At 32.6% G+C, this 19,365-nt stretch overlaps 2 protein-coding genes across 3 annotated transcripts; both read right to left on the reverse strand.

Moving 5' to 3' along the window:
* Positions 1–194: 194 nt before the first annotated feature.
* LOC108215107 (glucan endo-1,3-beta-glucosidase) lies at positions 195–3,692 on the reverse strand. Of its 2 annotated transcripts, XR_010290070.1 has the most exons (5): positions 2,854–3,637; positions 2,365–2,741; positions 780–933; positions 540–706; positions 195–430 (listed from the first exon to the last, which is right to left on the reverse strand). XR_010290070.1 is itself a non-coding variant. In XM_017387453.2 (4 exons), the coding sequence occupies exons 1-4, from the start codon at positions 3,524–3,526 to the stop codon at positions 402–404; spliced, it is 1,473 nt and encodes a 490-aa protein (XP_017242942.1). In that variant the 5' UTR covers positions 3,527–3,692; the 3' UTR covers positions 195–401. The 2 variants fall into 2 exon arrangements, 1 of the variants encoding a protein (XP_017242942.1); XM_017387453.2 differs by having other exon boundaries at positions 540–933; positions 2,854–3,692.
* Positions 3,693–8,967: 5,275 nt separating this feature from the next.
* On the reverse strand, positions 8,968–13,444 carry LOC108213590 (glucan endo-1,3-beta-glucosidase). The gene is made up of 4 exons (XM_017385400.2): positions 12,704–13,444; positions 10,971–11,344; positions 9,310–9,607; positions 8,968–9,203 (listed from the first exon to the last, which is right to left on the reverse strand). Exons 1-4 carry the CDS (start codon positions 13,371–13,373, stop codon positions 9,175–9,177), a joined length of 1,371 nt encoding a protein of 456 aa, XP_017240889.1. The 5' UTR covers positions 13,374–13,444; the 3' UTR covers positions 8,968–9,174.
* Between the last annotated feature and the right edge of the window lie 5,921 nt (positions 13,445–19,365).

Below are 19,365 nucleotides of genomic sequence, written 5' to 3' on the forward strand. Positions count from 1 at the left end.
GTTTTATTTCTTAAATGATAATAAACCGCAAGAAATGCGTCCTCTTTATTGTCCGATATATTCTCGCTGTAGTAAGTTGTAAGTTAAATTTATATATACAATGATTTGTCAATGGTTGGTAACCTTGTCCAAATATTGTGACAAATTCCAGATAGCAATAGAAGGTAGAAGTGACACAGCTAAAAGGCACAATATAGAACACCACACATCCATTCATTCATTCTGGACAAATTAAATAAGATCATAGGGCCAAAAGAGTTACAAATGGCTTAGTCTGGATTAGTTGTGAAGCCCCGTCACTGATGAACTTTACTAGAGACCAAGGACAGATGAATAAATAAAATTTTGACATACAGTACCTCCCATTCAACTGAGATTGTTAGAGTTTCCTTGCCAGCACCTTATGCCATGTATTTACAACTACCATAACCTGAAACGCATATATATATATACATAATCTCAATATTGAAGATGAAAACAAAAAAAATAAAATATGCACATGCCTCTTCATCAGAAGGAATAAAATTAAAGCAACTTACTTGGATCATTGGTTGTTATGACACCGGTGCCAGAGAAATCACAGTTGAAGGCATTCCGTCCATTGGTCTGGTAGTAAGAGTTCATGATGAACTGTGCATGAGCCCTAACATTATTTGGATCAAAACAAGCACCACCAGCCTGAATGGGTTTGCAATCAGCTCCGTTGCTGCACACATAGTCAATGTTAGCTTGTAATGCTGCATCAGATGCCTCTGGTTTTGCTACACAAAATTTCGCACCCGATCCTGTAGGCGTGGAAGGCTTTGGTGTAGGTTGCAGCTGTGGATTTGGCTTTGGCTGCGGCTGTGGATTTGGCTTCGGCTGCGGCTGTGGACTTGGCTTCAGCTGCGGCTGGGGATTTGGCTTCGGCTGTGGCTGCGGCTGAGGATTCGGCTGAGACAATAATAGAAAATTAAGCCCTCTAAATAATCTGCTTTTAATTTCATGCACTCATCCGAAATAGTGAAACAGGTTACTATATATACATTCGACAATCCGGTAGAGAAAGAATGTACAGTGTTAAAGCATGTCACATGGTTACCTGCATTGATTAAATGTAAACTAATATTGTTTACAATGTACATAATTCATGGCTAGCAATTTGAGTGACTGTACAATCACACATATCCACGGATTTTGATCAGAATGGTATGTGCAAGTCATCCAATGCTCTAATCTACTTGGGTTAAGAACTTAACATTGGAACTGTATGTCATACTTTAACTAGGAGTCAAAAGCATGACATGGAAGGTCAGGACCTTGAGCGATGCAGCTCTTTTTTTCTTTTTCTTTTTTGCTAAGTTTGAGCGATGCAGCTTATAAAGGGCCTAACCACAGATCTTAAGAGACTGATTAACAAAATTTTATGAGTTGAGACTAACAACTAGATAGACCTAAACAAAACTTAGTGTTCTACGATTTTTTTATTAGCTCACACTATATTCACCTCATGTGTAATTAACCCCCTGCTTACTAGTTGTCCAGCTAATCCTCCTTCAAAAATGAGTTCAAACTTCAAAAGAAAAGTGATTACATATTTACAATGGATTTTAGGGGCTATTCTTGAAGCTAGTAGTTGCATTCATATTTTGTGGTGAAAAACGTTATATTCCTCGCCATTATTGCATGCACTAGTACTTGAATTTCAAATGCAGAAATGCACAAATGACAAGGGAAAAAAAGATGGGACCTAATTTCAAAGGCTGTACTGTACAGTTATTTAAACTAGTTCACAGTTCACATGAGCTGTTTAATCAAACGGCTATTTCACTCTTTTTATAAAGTAATAGGGCCTTAAAGAACAAGACAAGATCTACAAATTAGATCCCAATTTTCTTATAAAAAAGAAAAAAAGAAAAGCAAAAGCTAGTTGTAAAGAGAAACAGAATCAAATTATTCTGGTGTGACTTAAAACTATATTCCACATAAAACCAAGTTCTACTTTTTTTTTTGACTAATATGGCTTATAGCCTTACAAAGTGAGTATCTGTTCGAAGATATTCTCGGGATGAGCCAGAGTCGAACCCATGACCTGGGACGACAGAGGATAAACCCTTAACCACTGGGCTATCCGATCGTGCTTATAGTTCTACTTTTTAAAAGCACATGCTAGAGTATTCCATTTTCTATGCAGCAATTAGGAAAGTAAAAAACACAGCACATCATGTTTCTACATTTCAATTTCAGCGTGAGAATTATTGAAGGGAGATGTAGTGAACACTTATTCTTATGCTAAAAAAACATATTAATTTCAAATAAAGCCTAAAAACAGATCACAGAAAACAAAGATTTAATATGTATACACAGTTAGACATGAATACTTACCACTGGACTAGTAGTACGCAAAACTCCAGCATCATAAACTGGCGAAAAATCGGGTCGGAAAAGCCCGAAGTTCTGCTCAGCAATAGAACCCGGCTTCTGATTCTCGTTAAACAAACCAAAAATATAAGTCTCAATTCTTCTCTTAGGCATCAAAGGTGTCCCCAAATCGACATGTCTAACAAGTCCACCATTGTACGCCGCCGCATTGGTCGGATTCACATGTTTCAAAAAGGGCTCACCCATAGATGGCCACCCAGTCTCCGCCGCAACAATCTCAACATGGCCATACCCCAATCTAACCATGCCCATGTACACAGCATCAAGCAACTGATCCCACATATTTGTGTACATTTTTTTTGTAACAGGGTCATACATACCTATATCACACGTATAAGCATCACATTTGAGATCCGAAAAAAAATATTCATTTATCAAAAATATTACATTAATTGAATCTAGAAACTATAATGAGTAATCAAAAAATGTTACCTGGATTTTTTTTGAATAAGCAGAAATCCTCTTGTTGTGGAGCCCACCCAAAATAAGGGTAAGGATTAACCATGAAAGGAGATTTGGTCTCTTGTAAGAACTCCAACATGGGTTTCAAAACACCCACATCCCAACCGGGTCGGAACTTACCCGAACTAGGCGGGTTCGAAGATTCAAGTATACCCAACGAATGCGGTGAGGTGACCTTGACATCCTTAATCCCCGACATAATCAACGCCTTGTGTAGAGTCCTCATAGCGGGTACGAGGTTGTCAATCAGATTCTGCGGACCCCAGTGAAGAATCTCGTTCCCCATCGCAATGTACAGAAACCTCGTCGCCGGATAAAACGGCTTGATGTTGGTAGAAACCCACCGGCGAGCTGCCCGTATGTCGGTGAGACTCGGAATGTCACCGTTCGGCACCGTAACGGTGACGAAGATGTTGGTGTTAGCGAAGGCTTTGATGATGTCATGGTTGACGTCGAAGATTTTGATGCGGTCGATGTTGGTTCGGTCTTTGAGGAACTGAGCTACTTGGGCTGGTGGGGGGAGGTTGTCTCCTAGTGTCCCGTAGTTGACACCGATGGATCCCGCGGTGATGATGTTGTGGAGAAGGAGCAGAGAGAGAAGGAAGTAGGAGAGAGTGTAAAGAGATTTTTTAGCTGTCTTCATCTCGAGAGAGATCGAGTTGAGAGAGAGAGAGATTGTGTAGTAAATAAAAGATGTGAAAGTGTTTATGTATAGATGTCACAGGTGTGTAGTGTTATGTGGTTTTAAAAAATGGCATTGGATTCGAAGGGGGAAAGAGACAGGCAGTCAAGATACATTTGCGGCATCTGGGGTTGTATTTTTAGGACAGACGCGTTAATGTAAGAGGAAGACAGAAGTCTTGCAGATTGCGCTCGTGAATAAAAGAGGATGTGACAAGTTGGACACGTAACGTAAGTGCGTGCTTTGGGAGTCGGGACGTAATAATTTACTCAATGGATTCGGTGCAACTATTTCACCCTTTTTAAAGGTCGGTACAGCTGCTGTGTGGTTTCAGATTTTGGGATACTCTTGTTGACCATTTTGGTTGGAACATACAATTAAAATAGAACTTCTGTTCGTTCGTGAATCTTTAACTGTTTTTTTGGTGTGTGTTCATGGCACACACTAAGCACTAAATTTCACAAGTTTGACTCATTTTGATTAGTTGTTGTTTGTTAATAATGGTGGACCCTCCTTCAAATGCAACAACTACACTAATCAAAATCCCCCAAACCTATAAAATTTTGTAAAATCCCCCAAACCTATAAAATTTTGTGCTTAAAATGTGCTCATAGACACACACTAGATAAACCCAATCTTTAATACCCCCAGTTTATGACGAGTGGCTAGTACGGTTTAAATAACTTTCATTTTTAATTTTATATTTATTATAATTATAAATTTTTTTATTTTGATTACATTACCATCTTCTTAATATATTTATTTACATTATCGTTGTTTAGGTGTAAAATTTTCTAATTTCACCGGAACCTATTTTAAATTTTGAATTTTTCTAAACATTTACGTGTTATTATAGGAATTTATTTCAGAATGAAAGATTTTACTTTAATAAAATCATTATGTTGTTATGATTTAGATAGAGATAGAAGAAATATTCAGCAGTAACTAATATAAGATAGATTGCAACTTTTATAAGTTTTAATAAAATTTAAATTTTTTAATTCATACTCCCTCCGTCCCCCTGAGTAGTATACATTGGGGGACGGGGATGCGGCACGGACTTTAATACTCCTGTAAAATGTAGTTGTGTAATTTATTTTTGATTTTTTTCTGAATTAAAGTTTGGATGTTCTATTTTTATTTAGAAAAAGAAAATCTCAAAAATAAGTTACGGAACTATATTTTACAAGAGCATTGAAATGCGTGTCGAGCAGTTGAAAAGAAACATATACAATTAAATGGGACAGAAGAAGTAACTATTTAGAAATCAAATAGCAATAAACTTTTATTAGTCTAGCACTGGTAGTTTATATACTGACCCAGCAGTGATGGTTGTTTCAATAGTTATTTGAGAAATTAATATAGAAAACATTATGTTTACAAGGTGTTAAATTTGTGACACGCTATAGTCAAGGGCGGAGCTATAATTTTTTTTTTCACCTAGCTTAACTTCGGAAAAAATTTCTTTGTTAAAAGACAAATCTTAAATCTTACTTATTCTTGTTGTTAATTATTTTTAAATCTTTAATCTCCTCCATTCTTTGCTTGAAACCTGACTAGAGCTTTGTTTTCAAGTTTCTTTATCTATATTCTTTCTCAACTCTCAATGTTTTTACATAAAAAAATGAGTTGAGCCTGATTTATCCTGGGCTAATTTTGAAAAAACTGGGCTGCTTAATAAAAAATTTTAAAAGGCTTATTTTTTTGCCCGGGGCTGCAGCCCAGCACAGCCTTTGTTGTGGCTCCGCCTTGGCTATAGTAAAATCCTGTATCCACCACTGGCTATACACATATGTATGCAACATGACTTCAACCTCAAACCCCGTGTGTGGCCCCTGAACACTTCACTTCTCTTCTGTAATATACAGTTCACTTCACACACACACGAACTCATAACCTCAAATCACACAAATCGTATCTGGACATGTGGCGAAAACAAACATGTGGCAAAAGGTGGTGGAGCGGGAGAGACTGCCCATCAAGTTCCACCACATCAAAACAAGGTCGGAAGTTGATGAGCAGACGCAGCCAGATGAAGAGGTGTTGGAGAAGAAAAGTAGATGAGAAGGAAACGATTGAGCTAGGTGTGTGAGTTTTGTTTGTGACGTGTGTGCGCGTCAAAAGGTGAGAGAGAAAGAGAGATGGGGTGAGGTGAGAGGAGGAGAGATAAGTAATAAATAAATGAAAATGTGAATTACAGAAGGTAGTATATTTGAAAATAAGATTCAAAAGATAATATATTTGAAAGATTTCAGAGACGGTGCTATATTTGTAATTAAGATCCAAAAAGTAGTATACATGACAAATTTAAATATAGAGTTAACAAGATATTCAGACTATATACTCATAACAAATTATATATATATATATATATATATATATATATATATATATATATATATATATATATATATATATATATATATATATATATATATATATATATAGTGTTAAGTTTTATATAGTACACAAAAATATTGGAGTATTGGAGTACGAGTCATAATTTTTTAGTTTAGTCAAAAATAACATTTTTGATTATCTAAATTTATCTATAATTTATCATTTACAAGTTGTCTTAAATGTAATTATCAATTAATCAATAATATCTTTCAACTTTTACAAGTATTAAGATTCTTGTTCTGCTTATTAGTTATATTCAGTGTTACATAAAATGGGTTCGATGCAAAATGGGGTACGAAAACAGATACGTGAAACTTCATTTTTAGTGAACCCGGTACGATGGAACGTGCGGGTACGACGGAACGTATGGGTACGATAGTTTTTTTAAAAAAAACTTATCTATACATAAGGTTACAATTTTAAATTATTATAAAATTTTCAATATTATTAATTTATTTATATATACTTAAAAAGATTATTTATAAAACAATAATAAGAGTCTCGGGTTCTAAAAAAATAATAATATAATAATAAGAGTTTGGGAGTTTATTGGCTGGTGATTTAAACATTAAAGATGAGTTACATAAATATATTGTTAATGGGCCAGTAGGGCCCAAATATTAGTAACCCTACTATTTTATCAGAGGCCGTTCTTGGGCGTTCTTTTACATATATAGATACATATATAGAATATATATACACAGTTGCCACTGTCGTTCTTCTTCGTTTCTCCTTCTTCTATAAACATCACCGTTTCTCCTTCTTCTATAAACATCACCGTCGACAAAGACACATAAATCATACGATCACAGACACATAGATCGATTCATTCTTATCAAGCATCATTTGTGTTCATATGGGTTCGTCACTACTAGCGTTTCCGGTCGTGACTCTCCTGACATTTCCGGTCGTGTTTTTTCGGATTCGGGGATGAAAGAACTAGGTCACCGATCGTGGTCACGTTCCGCGTTCCTTGTATCTATGGTTATATTGTGGAACATAATGTCCTCTAATTAATAGAATATTTGTTTTATGTTTTAATTACAATATTTATGCTGTAGAACATAATAGGCAGGTTATCGAATGTTTACAAATTGTAAAACAAAAAAAATTTAGATGACTAGATTATATTTTATCCAATTACTCCAATACTCCAATGTTTTTATGTACTCCATAGAATTTGACACACACATATATATATAATTATATACTCGATTATTCACATAATTAAAAATCGGTACAAATATTATACATATATTTAATATTGTCATTACATACAATTATATAGTGAGTATTTTGACACTATATATATATATATATATATATATATATATATATATATATATATATATATATATATAGGGATAGGATCAAATAAAAACTTTTTTAAGTTACAAACTTACAAACTTTTTTTTATTCTCCCATCGTGTTAATCCTTAGTTATATAAAGTATCTATGTTGAAAATTCTTCAAAAAAAATCACAATTTTTAAAAATAACGCATAAATAAATCGCGTTTTCAACACATTTATAACTGGGGTTCAACATCGGGTGTTGAACACTAATTATCATTGTGTTGAATATATCTAAAAAGATGTTTAAACTATACCTCTGGGGTTTGGGTAGGGTCTAGAAACATAAATATTAGTTATATAACATGTTTACCTTAGTTCTTACATTTAAAAATTGGTTTACGTACTTCTCCACCACTATTTTAATCGATGTTCAACAAAATATGTTAAAAAAATGTTGAACTCAAGTTATATATGTGTTGAACAAAAAAAGTTTGTAAGTTTGTAAGTTTGTACCAGAACCCTCCCCTATATATATATATATCAATTTTGAACTGCTAATAAATAATTTAATTTTAATTTATCAAAACAAGTAGGAATCCTTTAAATACATATTTTTTTAAATGATAAATTCTCTTAATTATAAGTAGTGTGAGTCTGAAAAATTTAGAAAATTTTAATATCAAATATGGATCACAACATTGGTAGCAAATTAAAAATTTAGAAAATTTCTAACAACCAAATTTTAGGACTAACACTAAGAAAAAGGATAAAACCGACCGGTAACAAAAAAGTATCGGATAAAACCGACCGGCAACAAAAAAGTGTCGGGATAAAACCGACCGGCTTGAAGCAGTCGGTTTTCAACTGTATGACGTCGTTCTGCCTTGCTGGCAAGACATCTAATTATTTTAACCGACCGAAAGGAGTGTGGTCGATTTTAGTGCTGACGTGTCTGACTTATAACCGACCACCATGTCAATCGGTTAAGTGGTTGTGTATATTTTATCAATTTTTAAATAATTTGACAGTCAAAAACGATGTCGTTTTATTTCTGAAGACAAAACCGACTGCTTGTCGGTCGGTTTTAACCCGATTATATTTTATAAAAATGTTACTGTAATTTAATTAGAAAATGGATAAAATATACGCGTCGAGGATAGAGTACGACTGCCGGACGGTCGGTTTTAATCCTTAAACCCGACCAATTTGTCATAACCGACCAAGTTAAAACCGACCACCTATTTTGTCCTATTTTTTTGTAGTGCAAGTAGTTGTAAGTTTTTGAAGCGAACTATAATTTGTATAGTAGTATTTGTATATTTACACGTCCCAATGAGTTGTATACATTGGAGCAGTGGCAAACACATGCTTCTCTGAATTATAGTTTTATAATTTATTTTTGAAAAATTATTTTTCTGAATAAAAATTTAATATTTATGGGGACGGAGGGAGTAATAACTAAGTGCCCTGCTATATAATTTCTTATGTGAAATATGTATTCCGTCTGGTGTTACCTAACTTGCAAGAAGCTCAGGTTACCAGGCTTTGTTGGTATAGCGTGCCTTCATAGTGTCTTTAATTCAGTCATGGAACTAGAGATGCTCTGATACATGACGTTTGTGTTTTAATAGTTCCTTGTCCAGATATTGTGACAAATTTCATATAGCTGTAGAAGCTAAAAGGTGACACAACTAAAAAGGCACCATTTAGAACATCACACTTTCATTCATTCATTCTGTAAAAATTAATTAAATCAAAGGGACAAGCTAATTACAAATGGCTTAGCCTGGATTAGTTGTGAATCCCTGTAGCTAATGAACTTTACTAGACACCAAGGACGGATGAATGAATAAAATTTAAAGATACAGTACCTCTCCCATTCAACTGAGATTGTTAGAGTTTCCTGGCCAGCAACTTACGACATGTATTTACAACTACCATAACCTGAAACACAAATTAATATATTTATACAAATAACCTCGGAATTGAAGATGAAAAACAACATATGCACATAATCTGCATCAGCTAGAATAAAATTAAAGCTACTTACTTGGATCATTGGTTGTTATGACACCAGTGCCAGAGAAATCACAACTGAAGGCATTCCGTCCATTGGTCTGGTAGTAAGAATTCATGATGAACTGAGCATGAGCCCTAACATTATTTGGATCAAAACAAGCACCACCGGCTTGAATGGGTTTGCAATCAGCTCCGTTGCTGCACACATAGTCAATGTTAGCTTGCAATGCTGCATCAGATGCCTCTGGTTTTGCTACACAAAAGTTCGCACCCGATCTTTTTGGTGTGGAAGGTTTTGGTGTAGGTTGCGGTTGCGGATTTGGCTGCGGCTGAGAAAATAAAAAAAAGTTAATTTACCCCTCTAAATAATATGCTTTTAATTTCATGCACCGAGTTAAAATAGTGAAACATATTACTCCGTGATTCCCCTTTTTACACGTCTCTTTGAATTTTTACATGAAGGTGCACAAAAAAGTTATACTCAATTATTGTTTTTTAATTTTTATTTCTGAAAACAGAAATATAAAGTATAAACTTTTATTCACAAAAAGAAAATTCAAAAAGTACAAATTGGAAGTATTTTTTTTGTGCACCTTTCGGTTACGCGAAAAAAATCAAACACGTAAAGGAGATAAAAGAGGTACTATTGATGAATGTGACCGTGGTTAAAGCATGTCAAGTGTTCAAATGGTTAACCTGCCTTGGTAAACTGTACTAACAGTGTTTTACGATGTTTACATATTCCTTAGCTAGCAATTTGAGTGACTATGGTCTATTTTTGTACAATTGCACAATCACACATATTCAGGGATTTTGACAAGAATGGTGATTCAGTTTATAATCCACTCGAGTTAAGAAATGATTGGAACTATCTAAGGTGTCAAAAGTATGGCATGAAAACTCGGACCTGAGGGTGTTCACTTGAGTTAAGAACTGATCAGAACTATAGGTAATATAATTTGAAAGGCTGTGTAGTGCTTTAACTAGTTTACACTTCGTATGAGCAGTATAATCAAACGGCTATTTCAGTGACCTTCAAGAACATGACAAGATCTACAAATTAGATCCCGATTTATAAAAGAAACAAAAGCTAATTGTAAAGAGAAAAAGAATCAAATTATTCAAGGGTAACCTAGACCATCCACACACACAAAGTACCACTTCCTACGGAGCATTCATTATAGAGCATTCATTATAGCTCTGTCTCGAAGTTAGAGGTTTGAAATAAAATTAAAGGTTTGAGGTGATTTAGAGGTTTGACCATTTCAATCCGCTAATGTTAGTATTTGATAGTTAGCGAATTGAAATAGAGGTTTGAGTCAAAAAATTAATTTTCAAAAAACTACTTTAAAAAGATTTTTGGATTAAAGGTTTTGGCATGTGTCATAAAAAGCTAATCAAACAGCTAATTCAATCCGCTAGTCCAAACATCTATTTCAATCAGCTAATCAAAACATGTAATTCAATCCGTTAATCGCTAACCGCTAATTTCCAAACATGGCCTATGTATGTGGCAAACAAGAAAGTAAGTACGCGTCAAGTTTCGGCAGTTTAAATTTTCTAGCAATATTACGAAAAAATGTAATCTCAAATGTAGCATAAAGACCGAGATCAGAATAGAATACACATAGAAATGAAACGAACACACATGCATATTTTACATGTATACACAAATAGGTTCGAGATACTTACCACTGGGCCTGTACGCAAAACTCCGGCATCATATACAGGCGAAAAATCGGGTCTAAAAAGCCCGAAATTCCGCTCAGCAATAGAACCCGGCTTCTGATTCTCATTAAACAAATCAAAAATATAAGTCTCAATAATTCTCTTAGGCATCATAGGTGTCCCCAAGTCAAGATGTCTAATTAGTCCACCATTGTACGCCGCCGCATTGGTCGGATTAACTTGTTTCAAGAAGGGTTCACCCATAGATGGCCACCCAGTCTCCGCCGCAACAATCTCAACATGTCCATAACCCAATCTAACCATGCCCATGTACACAGCATCAAGCAGCTGGTCCCACATATTTGTGTACAACTTTTTCGTAACAGGGTCAACCATACCTATCACACGAATAAACATCACATTTTAGCAGTTCGTACAAAATATTTTTGGAATCAGGAAAAATTATTCATTTCATTAATATTAATTGAATGAGTGTAAATAGTGGTGTAATCGAGCCAAGCTGAGTCAAAGAATGACAGGCTCAGCTCGAGTTCGATTAAAAAATTCTGGTAGCTCGAGTTCGATTAAAAAGTTCGGGGCTCGAGCTCGAGTTCGAGTTCAATCAAGCCTTTAATTTCAAGTTTGATACTCGATTCGTAAACAGTTCAATAGGCTCGAGTTCGGCTCGAAAGCTCGAATCGAGTCACCTAATATTGACAAAAACTCGAAATATGATCGGTTTGGCTCGAGTTCGATTCGATTAAATATATAAATTATAAATAAAAATATGAAATATATCTTTAAATATATATTTTATAATAAAAAAATTAGAAAACAGTAGAGGTTTGATAAGGCTCGCGAACCTTACGAGCCGAGTAATTTGAAACTCGAGCTCAGCTCGGTAAAACTTACAAATAGCTCGAGCTCGAGCTCGACTCGATTTTTACCGAATCAAATTCGAATATTTTACCAACTGATCTCGAGTATCTCATGAACAGTTTGGTTTGTTTACACCCCTAAATGTAAACAAAAATGGATCTTTTTAGTGTGTACTCGTGAATCTCATTATTTTTTTGTTTAGGTGGAGATTTCTGTACATGTAAAAAATGAAATCATTATTTATTATTTTCTCCGTCCCACAATATAAGTCTCTTTTGAAAGAAATTTTGTTCTCATAATATTTGTTTATTTTTAGTTTCCAATGTAAATATATTGATATTATTCCAAAATTACTCTTCTTAAAAGCTACTCCCTCCGTCCCTATTTATCTGTCCACTTTGGAAGTAAAAATTTATCCCTATTTATCTGTTTATTTATATTTTCAAAACTAATTTAATGATAGTTTTTCAAATATATCTCCATAATTTCAATTTTCAAGGCTTGACTTATTTAAAACTTGGTTGAATTCATGTTTTCAAGACATAAAGTAGGGATATTCCACCATTTTCAAGATATTAATTAGAGGTATTTAATGAAAAAGTTTATACAATTAATTATTCCTTGGTATGTGTTTTTTTTTCCAAAATGGACAGATAAAAAGGGACGGAGGGAGTATATGACAATTAATGATAATTGAATAAGTGTACATTCATCCATTTATTAGGGGTACAAGTGAGAAAATATTATCTAATTAATAATTCTTAAAATGAGTAATTTTTTTAAAAGAGATTTAATATTATGATACGGAGGGTGTAGAACCCAGTGGTTATTAATGCATACTTCTGCACACACTAAGAAAATCGAACAAAAATTTATACCTGGATTTTGTCGGAACAAGCAGTAATCTTCTTGTTGTGGAGCCCACGCAAAATAAGGATACGGGTTAACCATGAAAGAAGAATTGGTCTCTTGCAAGAACTCCAACATGGGTTTCAAAACACCCACATCCCAACCGGGTCGGAACTTACCCGAACTAGGCGGGTTAGAAGATTCCAGTATACCCAACGAATGCGGTGTCGTGACCTTGACATCCTTAACCCCCGACATAATCAACGCCTTATGTAGAGTCCTCATAGCGGGTACGAGGTTGTCGATCAGATTCTGCGGACCCCAGTGAAGAATCTCGTTTCCCACCGCAATGTACAGAAACTTCGTAGCCGGATAAAACGGTTTAATGTTTGTAGAAACCCAACGACGAGCCGTCCGTATGTTCGTGAGACTCGGAATGTCACCGTTCGGCACCGTAACGGTTACGAAGATGTTGGTGTTCGCGAAGGCTTGGATGATGTCATGGTTGACGTCGAAGATTTTGATGCGGTCGATGTTGGTTTTGTCTTTGAGGAACTGAGCTACTTGGGCTGGCGGGGGGAGGTCGTCTCCTAATGTACCGTAGTTGACACCGATAGATTCCACGGTGGTGATGTTATGGAGAAGTAGAGAGAGAAAGAAGTAGGAGAGAGAGGAGAGATTTGTTTTGGTTGTCTTCATCTCGAGAGAGATGGGAGAGAATGGGAGAGAATGAGAGAGGTAGAGAGATTGTGTAGTAAATAGAAGATTGAGTGTTTATAAATTGGTGGATGAGAGAGTGAGTAGGGAGAATAAAGGTGAATATAGATTTCATGTGTGTGTGATTTTTTGGTGTGGTTTTAAAAAATTGGGATTGGATTGGGAGGGGGAGAGAGACAGGTAGTGAAGATAGATTTGCGGCGGGCTGGATTTTTAGGACAGAAGACGGCGTTAATGTAAGAGGAAGAGAGACACATGGCGTCTTCTGGAACAAAAAGCAAATGATACATGTCATTTTCTTTGATTTTTAGTGTACAAATGTCAACTATATTTTTTGTGTTCTGCGCTCACTCCACCCTCCTTCGCTTTGTAATGATCCTTTAAAAAGAAAATATATAAAAGATAACATATAATAGTTTAAAAGAAAAATTGGTTATATAAATAGACCCGTATTTTCTCCCAAGTACCGACTAACCATATTTTCAATATTTCGGCTTTAATAGTATAATATATACTATATATATATAATATTCTTTTTGTATGAATGTTGCATGTGTTATTTTTGGAAAATAGGTTTTTAGTTAGGATTCCGAAAAAGATAATGTGTTTTAGTTAAAAAGGGTAATTGCTATGTTTTCCAATATTATTTTTAGAAAATTGAGTTTTTTTAGTTAAAATATAAAAAAATAATTGATTATATAAGTAGGCTCATAATTTGTCTCAAGTATCGACCAACCAAACTTTTAATTTTTCGGTTTTTTTTTTGTCAGGATCCAGATACTCGTAGATGAGTTGTATCATAGATACAATAAGCTGCATCAGGGAATATTTTCATTCAATAAAATTTATCATCTAACCGAAAGATACGCAAAGATATCTCCGGACGTTTAGATAATAAGACTTTAATATCCGAAAAGAAAACCCGTAAAGTCTTTTTCCAAGTTCCCGAAAATCAAAGCAAACAAAAAGAAACATAAGAATGATAAATTAAGTAAAAAAAATATGTGGGGGGAAACTAAACCCAAATATAACATATAATTCCTGACAAAAGCATAATAATATAACAACTTATTCAAACATAAGAGTATAAATAAAAACTATAAAAATATGATACAATAATGAAAAGTTATAATGTCTAACCAAAGTAAGAACTTTGGTTAGACACACAGTACCAAAGCAATCATAATAAATACTAATCTTTTCTTATGACGACAAAAATACATAAACTAAAATTTAAATTTTTTGTTAGGAAAAGAATTAATCATTCTCTTTATAATTTTTTTTATTAAAAATACAAATAATAATTAAAACCCAATCAACATAAGTTTATTTTTTATTATCCAATTAGTCAACAAAGGTTATCACTAGCATCACAAAGTATAAGAAATAACATATTCTAATAATTAATCCAAGAACAAAATTATCCGTATAATATTCTATCTAGGACAATAATCATGTCAACCCATAATGATCCAAAAATATATGCCACCAATTATGGCCACCCAAAAAATGGTACGAATTCCTTGAACATAATCAAGACCTAAATAAAAGCCGTCAGTTATGGCACCCAATAAATTCTAATTAATAATTAATAAATCAACAAATTTAATATGCCATTTAAGTCGAATAAAAGCACATAAAAACACTTACCAAACACACGTCTATTCAAAAACATGAATACCGTCAATTATTCCCTAATATGTATATGTATAAATATAAAATTGCATTTACACAAATATTTAATTCCATCTAATTTATAACCGAAGAATTTAATTCCTTCATATCCAAAATTAGTGCACACTAACACATATACATGTATAATATATAAAATACAATAATTAAAACATTTGATATTCAAATCATGACAAATCAATAATCTATTCGTACATGCAACTAAAAACAAATTTAAAAACTAAAACTTATAATGTTGAAAGATCAAACACACACTAAACACATCTACCAACCAAGAACTACCAAGAACACAAAGAACACATATTGAAAATTTAAACAAAACCCCGTTTCGACTAATTTTGTGACCAACCTCACTAAATCCGTTCAAGATAAAACAAGTTAGAAAAATATAGACCATTAAACTCAACAAAATTAACAACCTAATCCGAACAAACTTCAACAAATTATAAAAGAATACAATCATCTAAAAAAACCCTATACTACCTCAACATCAGAAGAGAAGAGAATAAATATGCACTAATATACATCTCCTATCATAGTAAAATATAAAAACTAATAAAACAAACGAAAAACACAAAACAAACATACAAAAGACGTACATTCTAAAGAGACGGAGAGAATTTGATTACAAATAAGATAAAAGAATGATATTACCGATTTTAAAATAAAACCCGTACATTATCATCAGATCAAAATTCTGGCGAGAAAGGAGATCGGAATCCGGGCTTTTTCATAAAACCCAACGATGAAAGCGAAAGGGATGCCAAGAATCAAAGAGGTGGTGCTAATCCATGATTTTCGAAAGAAAAAACCGTATAAAGAGACCACAACGAGTGGCCATTTGACCGATGCTCGATTGCATTGTTGTCTGTGTAATTTTCGGTTTTAATAGTATAGTATAAATATAAAAACATTAAATATGATAACTTATTGTTGTTATTATCACTAAAGTTATATTAATTACACATGACTACAATCAAATTTTTATTTTATTTTTATTAAAATTTCATAGTTATTTGTTTAAAAATTTTAAAAATATGTAGCAAGACATCCGTCAAGAGGGGTTTTTTATAGATTAAAATTTATATGATTAGTGATTTTCATATAATGACATAACAGTATATATGATTTTTTTTAATAAGGCGAGTTCAATTTTTGAATAATATAACACAGATTAAATTATCGTAAATTGGAAAAGTGTGCAGGAGTTTTGGTGTTTAAGCCAGACCAGTTCTAGATCTGCCCGTCCCAAGGCTTTAGTACAAAAATTATGAAATTACTGGATTGTACATAAGACTGAGTTAATTAGTTGGAGCTGAGAGCTTGAGAGTGCTCACAAAATAAACACTAGCATATATGTCATGCTTTATGGATGATTTCAATCTTTACATGGACGGTTAATCCAATTTTCATAATGCAGTAAACACAAGTTAAGATATTAGAGAAAAACTAATAAACTTCTTATTCATAAGAATTTTGATGATTGTAGTATTAATCATTGTCAGGGTTTCGCGAGATGCTCGGCTTCAACTGGAATGGGGGCAAAACTGTCAGGATTCCATAACTTACCTACTACTCAAAATTTTACCAATGATTTAACCGGAGGTTGCTTTAATATTTCTTCGATAATCATTTCGTGAGGGAGAGGTGACATGTTTGAAAGCGAATACAGCAAAAACTCTATAAATTAATAATGTCGGACCGAAGAATTTTATTAATTTATAGAGTTATTAATTTATCAATAAATTAATAATTATTAATTTAAAGAGTTTTTAACCGATTATAGTTTACATACCAGACAAAAGAAGGCAAATTAGTATATGTTTTTAGAATTACGTTGCCGCCGAATCCTAGGAATCAACGTGAATTAATAAATATTGTGTTGATATGTATTAGAAATCAATAATGACTTTTGAAGTACTACACAATAAATGTAAATGAGAGGAATAAATGTGTTTAATGTACAATATTCTTAAGTAAGTTTAGCATATATAAATTACATGAATGAAAAACAAACAACTACTGAATCATATTTCAGTAGAGTGTAATAAATTTTTTTTCAGGTCTATGAATTATTAATTTATGATTTTTTTGGGACCGAAAATTATAAAGAGATCTCCCGAAAAATTATTATCTTATTATTTTATCGAGTTTTTCAAAATTTTACATTAGCCCAAATCGGGACCGGACAAATTTATTATTTTAAAGAGTTTATTAATTTACCGAGTATTAATTTAGAGAGTTTCTACTGTATGTAGAATATGTAAAGGTGTATCCTCAAATAAACAACAAATATGAGTTCTATATAAAGTATCTTTTATATACTATAGAAGATTTCAATTGCCCGTGTGATAAAATATTAAAACCAAACATATTCCGCTTATAAGAATATTGTAAGGTTTAAGACCGAATCAATTTTGTTTATTGTTTTTCTTTTGAAAAAGTTCTATAATGAAATTATCGAGTCCAATAACATCAAACTATTATAAAGTTTGTTTTCTAATAAAGAGATTGCTATTAGAAAATATTATAAATGATTATCTATAATTGTTTTTTTTCTGTAAAATACTTGAATGAGTTATATATATATATATATATATATATATATATATATATATATATATATATATATATATATAGAGAGAGAGAGAGAGAGAGAGAGAGAGAGAGAGTAAGGTTCGAGGGAGAACCTTCTTATCAAGAGAACCGAGAGATCTATTTAAGACCATTGATATATCCTAATTTAAATAAATTGGTTTTATATATGACAAGGGTATTTGGGTGAATAAACTAAAATATATTTACTGATTTAAAACAACCTATATACAACTATGTATGCGCATTTAATTCACGAGTTAATGCAAAGATTTTAATATCAGACATGAGCAATCAAATCTTCTAAATAAGGTAATCATTAATCATAATTATTTTGTATATATTAAGATTTTAAGAATCAGTGATTCTGAGTTGTCTTCCTTACACGATTCTAAGATTTATATGAGCACTTTGTACATTTTGTTAACAGTTAAGTAAATATATTAAAGAACACAAGCAAAAATTTTAAAGAACACTGAAAAGAATTGCAGTTTTATTATTTGAAATCATTCAAAAAATTAATGAAATAATTAGTATAACACTTTAATATTATTTCAATCTTATTAGCACACTAAATTATTTATTATTATTTTTGGAAACAATAACATTAACTATTTATTAAGTATTTTAAATTAAGATTCAATAAAATTTAGTATCACACTTAATTTTAAAGTATGTTGAAGATTATTTTAGAGAACTTAGTTGAATTTTAATACAATTATATTTACTAAAAAAATCTACTAATTACTACTATATTTATCATTTTTATCAGTAGAAGAAAATTTATGGAATCTTATTACTAACAATTTATCATTATTAAAATATAATTTAATAAATCAAGATTTTTATTTATTTTAAACACTTAAGAGAATCTCCCAACAAATAATGATTTTAACATAAATACTTGTGTATTTAGTTTAATACACAGATTTATTCTCTCAAGTATCAATATACTTATATAAAGGAGAAGCGAGGGGCGTGTAGGTGGCGCCTCTCACATCGCTCCATTCTATTTTTCTAATTTTCTAGAATTTTTGAATGAAAAATATCAAAAATTAGAACTACCTTTTTTAGTTTCGGGTATATTAGAAGCAAGTTTCACAATCTGATTTTGTTTCAGATTATATATAGAATATAGTAGTTTGAAAGTTTTAATCTGATTTTGTTTCAGATTATTTAATTACGGGAAAGAGTAGCACACAAGTCTCTCTGCACCTATAAATACTCTTATAGATTGTAGGGTTTTGGATCATCTAAACACAACCTCTTATCTCTCGATATTACAACTCTATCTCTCTCTGGTGATAGTCCTCTCGCTTGATTTCTAACTCGGTGGTGTCGTTCTTCTACAAACGATAAGTGAAGGCTATTTATATAGTATTAAAAAAATAAAGGTTGTTGCAAGCAAAGGTAGTTATAGATCACTATGTGGGAGTCGACAAATTGAAATAGAGGAAAAGAATATAGTCTTGACATGATATTGATGGATGATATCAATAAATTAATTATTAGTGATGTATGTTTGTTGGTTATTTTTTTATAATATTTGTTTTTTTCATCGGACATGTTTGTTGTTGTTAATTTTTATATGATTTACTTTGTATACATGAAAATATGGTGGAGAGGCGAGGGGCGTGTAGGCGGCGCCTCTTACATCGCTCCGTTCTATTTTTCTAATTTTCTACAA

Source organism: Daucus carota, chromosome 3 (assembly GCF_001625215.2).
Source record: "Daucus carota subsp. sativus chromosome 3, DH1 v3.0, whole genome shotgun sequence".
NCBI classification, from domain to species: domain Eukaryota; kingdom Viridiplantae; phylum Streptophyta; class Magnoliopsida; order Apiales; family Apiaceae; genus Daucus; species Daucus carota.